This window comes from Dioscorea cayenensis, chromosome 7 (assembly GCF_009730915.1).
Source record: "Dioscorea cayenensis subsp. rotundata cultivar TDr96_F1 chromosome 7, TDr96_F1_v2_PseudoChromosome.rev07_lg8_w22 25.fasta, whole genome shotgun sequence".
NCBI classification, from domain to species: Eukaryota; Viridiplantae; Streptophyta; class Magnoliopsida; order Dioscoreales; family Dioscoreaceae; genus Dioscorea; species Dioscorea cayenensis.
This window is the reverse complement of record NC_052477.1, coordinates 14,675,464-14,687,958: the sequence shown is the minus strand read 5'-3', so window position 1 is coordinate 14,687,958 and position 12,495 is coordinate 14,675,464. Positions and strand designations below refer to the sequence as shown.

Below are 12,495 nucleotides of genomic sequence, written 5' to 3'. Positions count from 1 at the left end.
GTAATCTAAGATAGACACATGTTTTAGGTTTTAATGTAATTACTTTTGATAATATTTCACTGTTGATAAATTTAAATTGCCATCACTATCACTATCACTATCACTAATACTATAGTCCCAAGCGAGGTAATATTTTCATATTACAGGGTAACTTATGGTAATGTTTTTATATTACTGTGAACCAAACAGAAACATTACTGTAAACCAAACAACCCTAAAAATAAGTATATATTATTCAAAAATAACTAAATAAAAATAAAAATCAAGCCAAATGACAAATAAAACATGGTTGGAATCCATGGGCTTCTCCACGTTATTCAAAAGGGGGGAAAATAAATACATGGATAAAAATAGCTTTAAACTATAGTTCGAAATCAGTATAAATCATGTATTGAGTTTTTTCGCTTTTAACACCGACCACATGTACTATACATTTATTTGGTTTTATTCACTTTTTACCAAAAGTCAATTTTGTTAATTAAAGTATTGTTCTGCAGAACTAAATTCTTTGATGGTGGTCATAGATGTGTTTTACTATAAATCGGTTTAAGGATTGAAGCTTACTATGAACAAAATGCATGCTTGTCAAAATAGATGCATCCTATGGAAACACTTTCATCTTCAAATTTCAACAAACAAAAACCTCATCGTCCATCAATGCAGCCCACAAAAATTCATCATCTTACTAAGGTAAGTATCGATTATATATTAAAAAAAAAAAATAGCATTCTGATACAACAAACAGGTCTCGCCCGTGACTTCACTGAAAGACGAAAACCAGACATTACATTTTTCTCTTTCATATAAGTTAAAAATCACCATTAGTTTCACTGCAGCAGAGCATACAGGTCTAAAAGGGCTGTCAGTCATAAATTTTGAACATCTTCAAATTCATGCAGACTTGGGAGCCATGAAATATATACGATGATCTCAATAAATAAAAAATACGAGTTGTTTATGAATCATGAGGTCCATCGAAGGATTGACTCTTCCGCAAATTCCAGTGGAGACCTTCGTGGATACTACGGAGGAAGTCATTAGTGGAGTCGACTTGGCAAGCAGTAGGCACAGGCCAAGGTGCCATGCTGCATATGAGAGCATCGCCGGCGGCCAATTGTTTTCTGTCCTTGCCATCAAATGAAGCCCATGCATGGCCTCTACTATTGAAAGGTACTTGCACACGGAGCGTCACATACTCCGGTAGTATCAAGGGCCGAAAGGATAAAGAGTGTGGGCATATTGGTGTGAAAAGTATGCCTGGAACCTGCATTCTGAAATATTAGATACAAACCAAAAAAATATTCAATAACATGAGAGTGCTTTATAATATTTCAATGTTCTTTGACTATTTGTACAAAATAGCTTTACTGAATTGATACTATTTTGGTTGGGATAACGCATCCCAAGGTGATTTGGATGGTTATCATTTATCTGGGAAGTCAATTTTTGGTAAAACTGTTTGGTAAAAATAGCATTCCTCTGATCCCACGTTCTCAAATGTATGAATTGGAGGAAAAATCTCAAAAAACTAGTGATTAGTAGGATTAAGTCACAGAAAAATCTATTGGAAAATTAATACTAAATGTGAAGTAAGATCAGAAAGATAATTTCAAGTTCTAATTTCCAAGCAGCTATTAACAACCAAATGCAAATAATATCTGACAAATGATCCAGAGAAAGTTTGATGCTTAGAGAACTTCCAAAAATTAAATTATCAAGACCACCCCAGTGCCAATCAACTATCAACAACCTTGTCTTATGGGAACAAAAGTCATTAAGATTCGAGAAGGTTCAAAGCTTTTATTAACTAGAATATACTCCACCAATCTCACCATCTCTGTAATACTCGATCTTTCATTGTTAGGAGGACCTCAAGAATGTCCTAAATATCAATTATTTCAAAATTCTAAATAGATTCTCAATAGTAAGGTAGACAAATGCCACTCCCTACATCATTCCCATCCCCAACACTAATGATAGGTTACAAATGACCGACCTTTTTGCATGACAAATCTAACTAAGTTACAGAAAATAGAACATGTTTCCAAAACAAAAAACAAAAAAATATAGTTGTCGAGGTGTGAATGAGCTATAAATAGATTAGGAAAATGGGCTAAGTAGATTAGAAAGATGGTTTATAATCTTCTAAATGGAGGGATAGAACCAATTCTTTAATTGGAGGGATTCGGTTGGAAAGTTTTCTTGTTTAGGAGCGATTTTGTTTCCTATTTGTCCTCTTGTAATACTTTTGTAGCATCACTCATATGAAGTGAAGAATATATGTATATATATATATATATACATTTATCAGAACTCTCTTTCCCATCTGCTAATTTTGCTTCATTTTACTATAAATTATCAGAGCTTCAGGATTTTTTCTGGGTTCTCTTATCTAAGAAACTTCCGTTGATGCCTGTTTGTGCCTTACTCTGAGTACTGTTTCTTGCATGTTTCAGCCTTGATTGTTATGAACTTCATTCTTTCTCTAAGTACTGTTTCTTGCATGTTCCAGCCTTAATTGCTGCCAATTCATTCCTTCTCTAAGTATTGCTTCTTCCGTGTTCCAGCCCTAATTAATGCAAATTTTCTTCTTTCACCATGGGAAAAACTATCTCAAACGTTCTCAATTTATTCACACATATCTCAAAGGCAAAGGAAGACTCAGACCAAGGCACACTAAATTGTTGGAAGCTCAATAGTAACCCACCAAGTCGAGAGCGGGGTGTAGAAAATATGGAAAGATTTAGATAATTGATTAGCTATCATTGATTGATTTGTGTAATTGTCATTGATTGATTTGCATATATCATTGATTATTTTGTATAGTTGTCTTTATTTTGTATTACTCCTGAAATTAGATACAACCCTATAAACAGAAGCTTTGTACCTTGTGTTTAATAAAGTTTTTGAGAAACTAAAAAAACAATCTTCTTGTCTCCATTTAGTTTCAGTTTTCATACTATCATAGCAAGGTTAATTAGCCAGATTTTTCTCCATTTCCATTCTTTTCTCTGTTATAATGGCGCAAACAGCCATGTTTGGGGTAGCGAAGACTGCCGACATCTGCTCTACTGCAACATCTTCTGGAGTAAGCATAGGGACGTACCGTCGGGGTCCGTAAACCTCACCAGACCGGAGAATTTCATATCCAGTTAACTGTTCACAAGTTAAATGGTAAAAATTATTTGGAGTGGGCCCCATCTATTAAGGTGGTCGACGGCAAAGGTAAACTCGGCTATCTCACTGGCGAGACAGAAGCCAGAACAAGCAAATCCAACATGGCCGAATTGGAAATCGGAAAATTCTCCCGTCACAGCTTGGTTGATCAATTCTATGGAGGCTTAAATCGGCAAAACATATTTGTTTCTTCCCACCGCAAAGGATGTGTGGGATGCGGTCCAGGCGACATGCTCAGATTTCGAAAATTCTTCGCAGATTTTTGAGTTAAAGACAATGGCAAACAAAGCAAGGAGATCATAAGGTTGCTCAATATTCTAACAAGATGAAGACATTATGGCAGGAGTTTAATCTATGCTATGAAGATAATTGGGCTTGTACCACAGATAGAGTTCCTTATTTAAAAAAAAATGGAAAATGACCGTGTTTGAATTTTTGGAAGGATTAAGTAAGAGTCTTAATGATATTAAAGGCCAGATCCTTGGTAGAACCCTTCTACCATCAATTCAGGAAGTGTTTGTAGAGATGCGACAAGAAGAAGGTCGACGCATGGTGATGTTAGGTGAAAAAAACTCATATGCTATAGAAGTTTCAGCCCTAATAAGTAGAAACAATCATAGTAATTCTCTGTTTCTAGCACGGGCTAATAAGAAAGGTGAAAGTGTAGTGTGATCACTTCCACAAACCAAGCCACAATAGGGAGATTTGTTGAGATTTACACGGGAAACCTCCCAATTGGAAGCCACGAATTCCCATGCAACCCAATTGTGACCCGAAGGCTTTTCACTCAACCATAGAGAAGAATAAAAGCATTGAAACTGCTCTAGGGACACCTTCATTCAGCAATTAGAACAACTTCATAGACTTTTTCAATCCACACAATTCTCTAATCCAGCTTCCTCTTCTTGTTCCTTAGCCGAGAAAGGTAACTACCTTCAATCTATTGTCTTTAATGTGTTAATTATATCTCAATGTCCATGGATAATAGATTCAGGTGCCACTGATCACATGACAGGTTGTTCTAAATTGTTTTCTTCCTATATCCCTTGTGCATGCAATCAAAAAATTAAGATTGTTAATGGTTCTCTCTCAACAATTGTTGGGAAATCAATTGTCATCTCCAACACTCTTATTCTTCATGATGTCCTTCATGTTCCAAATCCTTCTTCTAACCTTTTGTCTGTCAGTATGATAACCCTGTAACTTGAAGTATTACGCTAAATTTCTCCCAAATTACTGGGAATTTCAGGAACTGGATACAAGGATGATGATTGCTAGTACTAGAGAGTATGGAGGTCTCTATTACTTTGATGACGAAAACTCTATGTCAGCAACCGCAATCCTCAAATCTTGGTGCATGCTTAGTACTATTGATGATGAAATAATGTTACAACATTGTAGGTTAGGTCATCCTAGCTTTCAATATATAAAACATCTCTTTCCAAAAATGTTTTGTAATAAAAGTTTATCATCATTTCAGTGTGACACTTGTCAATTAGCAAAACACCATCGTGCATCTTTTCCTACTCAACCATATGGACCATCTATGCCTTTTTCTCTTGTTCATAGTGATGTTTAGAGTCCTTCTAGGACATTAACCAATTTTGGAAAAAATTGGTTTATAACATTTATTGATGATCATACTCACCTAAGTTGGATCTATCTACTCAAAGAAAAATCTGAAGTTGAAAATGTTTTTAAAATTGTTATAATATGATCGAAACCCAATTTCAAACAAAAATTCAAGTGTTTCGAAGTGACAATGGAAAGGAATATTTTAATCAAAATTTAGGGTCATTTTTAAAAAGGAATTGTTCATCATAGCTCTTACAATGACACTCAACAAAATGGAGCAGAGAGAAAAAAAAAAAGGCACCTTCTAGAAGTAGCTAAGTCCTTGATGTTTACCACTAAAGTTCCTAAGTACTTGTGGGCCAATGCAATTCTTACCACTACATATCTTATCAACAGGATGCCATCAAGGGTTCTGAAATTTTAGACTCTGACAGTTTTCAAAAAATTCTTTCTAATGTTTGACTGACTTCAGATTTACCTTTAAGAGTCTTTGGATGTGTTGCCTTTCTTCATATATGTTAGAGTTTAGATTGGTTCATGGGCCATATTGGACTCATACCACAGAACCCTAATATTTCTTAATATATACCCTTGTAACTCTTTTCCTGATTGATATCCAAATTATTTTTCATATTCTCACATGGTACCAGAGCACTGGGTTAGACCCTAGCGGCCACCCAAAACCCTAGCCGCCGCCGCAGCCACCGCCACTCCAAACCCTAGCCTTCAACCCGCCGCTGCCACCTCTACCACTAGCCGCCGCTCATCTCTCGCCGTTCCCGTTATTCTACAGGCACCAAGTGATGTTCCTCAGCCCACACCAGTGATTTCCTTGTCTCGTTGCTGAAGGATTTGTCTCTTCGTCGTCATGTCTTCGTCTCGTGGGTGTGGTAAAAGCTCCTCTCGTGGTGGTCAAGGATCCGGCTGTGGTGATTCTCGGGTAGGTTTGTGTGCACCTTTTGTTGACGGATGGGCCGCATTGAGAATCGTTGTTCGGATAAGCATGGTCATTCGGTAATGGTCAATACTAATACAGAGTTAGCCGATCCATCACCTACTTCTGGTGCTGAACAGTTAATTACTATATCTCAGGCTGATTTTGCGTGGTTCCAACAACTACAGGGCATAGTTTCTCATGCCATAGTCTCTTCTCCTATTTCCTCAGGTAATACCTCTCTTGCTTCCAGGGACAGTTCCAGGATTATTAACTCAGGGGCCTCCTCTCACATGACAAATACAAAATCTTTTTTTTTAAAATCTTTCTCCATCTGTTTTTTGTTCTGTGGCAATTGCCGATGGACGATCTTGCTTAGTGTATGGAGTTGTGCAGGCTTAATCTCAGCTTAAATTAAATGATGTTCTTTTTGTACCTGAATTTCCTGTCAACTTGCTACCTGTTTCTGCGATCACTAAACAGTTGAATTGTAGTGTTATCTTTTTCCCTTTTCACTGCACTTTTCAGGATTTGCAAACGCGGAAGAAGATTGGTTTAGGGTGTAATTGTGGTGACGGCGTGTATACGTTGATGCGTGATGATATTCCTTGTGGTTTGGCAGCTTCTATTTCGGAGACAGAGTCATCACTCATATGGCACTATAGATTGGGTCATTTTTCTCTTAGTTGTCTTCAGCAGGCGTTACCTTGGATTAGGGTCGAGTCATCTCAATGTGAGTCGTGTCAGTTGGGTAAGCATCATCGTGCTACCTTTAAACGTTCTACTCTAGTATCTAGTTGGTCATCATTTGATCTAGTTCATTGTGATGTTTGAGGACCTTCTAGAGTCGCGTCTATTTCTGGTCATCATTACTATATTGTGTTTGTTGATGATTTTTCCCGAGTGTCATGGGTATATTTGTTAAAAGACCGTCAATCTATTGTTGATGTCCTTAAAACATTTATTTTGGAAGTACAAAATCAGTTTTCCACTGTTCTCAAATGTCTTCGTACTGATAATGCTTTAGAATTTGTATCTTCTATTGTAAATTCTTTGTGTACGTCCTCTGCGATTATTCATCAAACCACCTGTCCACACACTTCTCAGCAGAATAGGGTTGCTAAAAGAAAGCATCGTCACATCTTAGATGTTGCACGCACTCTCTTAGTGGAGCGTAATGTCCCTAGGTATTTGTGGTCTAATGCTATCTTAACTGCCTTTTGTACCCCTTAGGGGGGAGGTCCCTCTACGTCGTCTTCTACTTGATACTGAGTTATTTCGCTTGTCTTCTCATGCTTTCGGTTATGTTGGTTTTGTACAGGATTTAACTCCTAGTTTGGATAAGTTGTGCCCGCGTGCGCTTAAATGTGTCTTTGTCGGATATTCCCACACCCAATGTGGAGTGGATATTGTTTGTACTACCCGACTAGTCGGAAGTACTATGTGTCTATGGCTGCCATGTTTTTTTGAGTCTCAATCTTTTTTTGACTCGGGTTCTTAGGATTTGTTGGCTACGTCATCTGATATTGTTCTCCCTATTCCTGTTTTGGTCACTCTGCCTGTGCCTAGTGTGACGCCTCCTCCAGTAGATCCAAATGATAGCCGTTTTAGACAGGTTTATCATCGCCGCCAACATGTACCACCGCCAGATCTGCCCCCTCCGATTGTCTCCCCGGATGATGCAAACCCGTCTCTTGATCTTCCTATTGCCTTTAGCAAAGGTATACATTTTTGTACCAAACATCCCATCTCACTTTTTGTTTCTTATGATAATCTTCACCCATCCTTCAGCACCTTTGTTCTTTCCTTGTCTGCTGAGTCGATCCCCAGGAACTACCAGGATGGACGTATGCTTCCACAATGGCAGAAGGCAATGGATGAGGAAATGGAAAGCCTTGAGATCTCGTGGTACATCGGGAGCTCGTGCCTCACCCTGCTGATGTCGGCGTCGTCACTTGCCCATGGGTCTTCTCTGTCAAGCACAAAGCTGATGGTACAGTTGATCATCACAAAGCCCGGTTGGTGGCCCGTGGTTTTACTTAGACTTATAGTGTTGATTATGCTGAGACTTTTTCACCGGTTGTTTGTCTGAATTCCATTCACATTCTATTGTCGGTAGCTATGAATCGATCATGGGCACTCTGTCAACTCGATGTAAAGAATGCCTTTCTCTATAAAGACTTAGTTGAGACAGTGTTTATGGAGCAACCTTCGAGGTATGTTACTCAGGGGAAGAATCTAGTTTGCTAGCTCAAAAAAGCGATCTATGGTCTGAAATAGAGTCCTCGTGCATGGTTTGAAAAGTTTAGTGTAATTACAATTGCAGATGATTTTCGCAGGTGCAATGTGAATCACTCTGTGTTCTATAAGAATACTTCATCTAGATGTGTTGTACTTGCGGTATATGTCGATGACATCTTGTTTACAGGTAGCAATCATCAGGGCATTCAGAGAACTAAGGAGCATTTAATGAAGCATTTCGTTACATGAGACATGGGACGACCCAGATACTTCCTTGGTATTGAGTTTGCATATGCCAAAGGATAGATGACACTCTCACAGTGGAAGTATGTGTTGGACTTACTTGGGGAGACTGGTTTATTAGGTTGTAAACCAAAGTACACCTATTGAGCAGTCACCACCCTTCTGGGAGACATCTTCCCCATCTCTCAAAGATCCAGGTCAATGCAAACGTTTGATTGGCAAGCTCATTTATCTAACAGTTACGCAATTGGACTCTTGAATCAGTTTATCTATGAGCCACGAGAAGTTCACTGGCAGGGTGCTTATATATATTAAAGGAGCTCCCGGCAAATGTCTTCTCTATAAGAATCATGGTCACCTAGACATTGCAGCCTATTCTGACTCGGGTTATGCTGCCGATAGAGGAGACAGAAAGTCTACGTCGGATTTCTGTATGCATGTTGTGGAAACTTGGTTACTAGGCGAAACAAAAAACAGAATGTGGTTTCAAGATCGAGTGCCGAAGCAGAGTACAGATCAATAGCACAGATAGCTTGTGAAATGGGTTTGGGTGCAGTCTCTTCTATCTTAGTTAGGATTCCCAGTCACAATACCTATGCAAATGTTGTGTGATAATCAAACCGTCATATTCATTGCAAATAATCCAACATTTCATAAGCATACCAAGCATGTGGAGGTTCATTGTCACTATGTTCGTGATATGGTATTAAAGAGAGTCATCTCTACGCCATACACTCAGTCATCTGAACAACTGGCGGATATCTTCACCAAAGGTGTAAGTGTCAAAGCCTTTAGTAATCTATGTAACAAGCTGGGCATGTTCAACATATATGCTCCAGCTTGAGGGGGAGTATTAGAGTTTAGATTGGTTAATGGGCCATATTGGGCCCATACCACAAAACCCTAATATTTCTCTATATATACCCTTTGTACTTTTTTTTCTTAATTGATATCCAAATTATTTTTCCTATTCTCACAATATACACAACCACAATCAAGATAAGTTAGATCTCAGGGCAACAAATGTGTTTTTCTAGGATATTCTCTGGCAAAAAAAGGGTATAAATATTTTGATTCTAACAAAAAAAACCTTTTTTGTCACAATGGATGTTACTTTTGTTGAGTCTAAAAGTTTTTTCATTTCTCCTCTTAAGGAGGAAAAAGGATATGAAGACTCGGTGTTTGTGATTGATAATTCTTATGGTAATGTTGTGTATAAAAACTGCATAATCATTGTTATGCATTCAGCTGTTTATTCTTTATCAAGCATGCATTTTCCTAGCTTTTATAATGAATTATTCACCCTTTGTGCACAAACTACTTCTTTCAATTACTTTGCATGTAGGAAGCTGGAGCTAACCAAAAACTTTGATGAATTGAGGATGTTCCAAAGGCACAGAGGACAATGACAACACTTGCCAGGTGGGTGAGCTTTTCTAGGATACACAACGCACATGTGGTCTGTAAAAGTTCCTGACATAGGGTATAAAGGGCATCAAGATAGGGTTTCCGAGGAGAAGGAAGACAAGCAGAGGGGACTGGCTGCTGGAGAAAGAAGAAGGAGTTCTAAAGGCTCTTAAAGAAGGCCGAAAAAGGGAAAATAAAAGCTGAAAACCTGGTGATCAAGCTTTTGTGGATAGAAAAGGGGGTTTTCCAAGTCCTGATGTGTTGTGATTTTACATGACTTTTACTTTCCCTGTTTTCTTTTGTAATCAAGACATGAAAGTGTAGAACTTTTCTCTAGGCTTGGGATTAGCCCAAAGTAATGATGAATGATGTGTCTGTTTCTTTTAATGGTAGATTATTTAATGGTAGATTATTTTGATTTGACTTAAGATTTGTGTTGCATAGCTTGTGAGTATGAAAGCCTTGCTTGCTCTATCTTAGGGATCAAGAATAACTGAAAGAATATTCTAGATCTCGGAAATTCCTAAGTCAGTCGTGAAATTACTGAAAGGTATCTCTTGAGGGTTTGTTGTTTAATCATCGAGTTTAATAGGGTTTTGAGAGAGTTCATCTACCATGAAAGTAGGGGGTGGCTTGATCTAAATCAACTTGTTATCTCTTGGAAGAGAGTGACAAGTAATTAAGGATTATTACCCTTTCAATCGATCTACCTAAATCTAGTTGAGATTCAAACACATCTTCATTACTCTTTGTGGCGAGTTCCCTAACCTAGGCCTACCAAAACCTGATCTTCAGTCCACAGCCCTGCATTTTTGCATACCCATTTTGTAGTTTCTCTTACTTGCTATTTTTAGTCTTCCATCTTTACACCTTTTAATTGTCTAGATAGCCTATTGTTGCAATAGATTAATATTCACACTTAGTCTTCGTGGGATCGATAACTTATTTACTATATTTACTACTTAGCAAAAATCATATGCTTGCAATTGTGTAACATGCAACACCAATATTAAAACAACTTTCAATCTTGATTCTTTGAATAAGCAAAGCATAAGGCCTACTTTAGAGCTTGAACATAAACCATACACTATGACAATAAACAAAGCACGCTTCAATGATGTAAGATTGTTCGGGAAAACATGCAATAGAGGAAAACATATTCAAAGTGAGAAAGATGCCTCAATACCTTCTCAATGCCAAGAGTCTAATCCAGCACCAGAATTTGAAAAATCCTGGTACAACTTTTGAGTCCATAGAGTTAGAGTCTGTATTCATTCAATCAGTGCCTTCTAATCCTATAGACCTTCCTATTGCTCTTAGGAAAGGAACTAGGTCATGTACTTAACATCCTTTTTCAAATTATGTCTTATGACAACCTGTCATCATCATTCGCACAATTGTCAAGTGTGCATATTCCTAGGTTAAACAGGAAGTGTTAAAGATTCCTGAATGGAAGAAGGTTGTCCATAAAGACATGGAGGCTTTGGAGAAAAATGGTACGTGGGAGATGACTCGGTTGCCTGAAGGGAAATTGATTGTTGGTTGTAAGTGGGTTTTCACTGTGAAATTCACTCCGATGGATCATTAGAACGCTATAAAACAAGGCTAGTTGCAAAGGGATTTACACAAACCTATGGAGCTGATTATCATGAGACATTTGCTCCTGTCACCAAACTAAATACTATCTGAGTACTACTCCATGGTTGTGAATTTAGAATGGTCATTGTTCCAACTGAATGTTAAAAATGCGTTTTGTTGGAAATATAGTACCACATCGGTTGTGCGATAGAATTGTAATGGGTTTATAAATAGGTATAGGGGTTGAGCCACTAAGTCTTGAGACTTATTAGTGTAAGACCCCTAAGCCCATATAGAGCCCATATAGGACCCACTAGTACCAAAATATAAAATCTTAACATGATATCAGAGAAATATAGTGGCGACTAATATATATATATATATATTAAAAAAAAGGACCTCTGAGACACAAGTGGTGTGCAAGTCCATGTGAGTAGGACCTCTGAGACACAAGTAATGTACAAGTCCATGTATGTAGGATCTCTAAGACACAAAGTAGTGTACAAGACCTAGTAAATAGACCACTGTTGTACAAGTCTGAGCAAGTTCGACCGAGTTAAATTTGAGGGAGGGTGTTGGAAATATAATACCATATCGGTTGTGTGATAGAAGTGTAATGGGTTTATATATAGATATAGGGGTTGAGCCACTAAGTCTTGAAACTTTTTTGGTGTAAGACCCCTAAACCCATAGAGCCCATATGGGCCCCAAAGAAGTTTGGAGGAAACGTTTGTAAGTTGAAGAAATCAATCTATGGACTAAAGCAATCTCCTCATGCTTGGTTCAACAGATTTACCAAATTTGTTAAGAAAGAGGGGTATAATCAAGGACAATCTGATCATATAAAGTTTGTTTAACACACAATTGATGGAAAGATGGTTGTCCTAATTATGTACGTGAATAATATAGTACTTACTCGGGAGTGATGATGATGAGATCAACACGTTGAGGAAACATCTAGCTTCCGAATTTGAAATTAAAGACTTGGGGCTTGTACGCTATTTTAAGGGATGAAGATTACAAGATCAAAGATGGAACCTTCTATGTCACAAAGGAAATATATTCTTAACTTAAAGCGACAGGAATGACTAGTTGTAGACCAAGCGATACACCCATGGATCCTAATCAAAAATTGGGAGAAGTTTCTAACGGAGTTCTGATTCATAAAGGTATGTATCAACATCTTGTAGAAAAACTCAATTGTTTGTCTCATACAAGACCTGATATCGCCTTTGCTGTTAGTGTTGTGAGCCAATACATGCATTCACCTTATGAAGAACATTTGGAGGTAGTATATAAGATTCTCAAGTATCTAAAAGGTACACCTAGAAGGGGATGTT

At 37.8% G+C, this 12,495-nt stretch overlaps 1 protein-coding gene across 1 annotated transcript in view; it reads right to left on the bottom strand.

Annotated features, from left to right (window-relative positions):
• Positions 1-680: 680 nt before the first annotated feature.
• Positions 681-12,495, bottom strand: part of LOC120264873 (probable NAD kinase 1) — a gene marked incomplete at its 5' end in the record, with an annotated part of 32,130 nt that continues 20,315 nt past the window's right edge. The window contains 1 exon segment of the mRNA XM_039272749.1: positions 681-1,264. Within this exon segment, the coding sequence (XP_039128683.1) occupies positions 956-1,264 (309 nt within the window).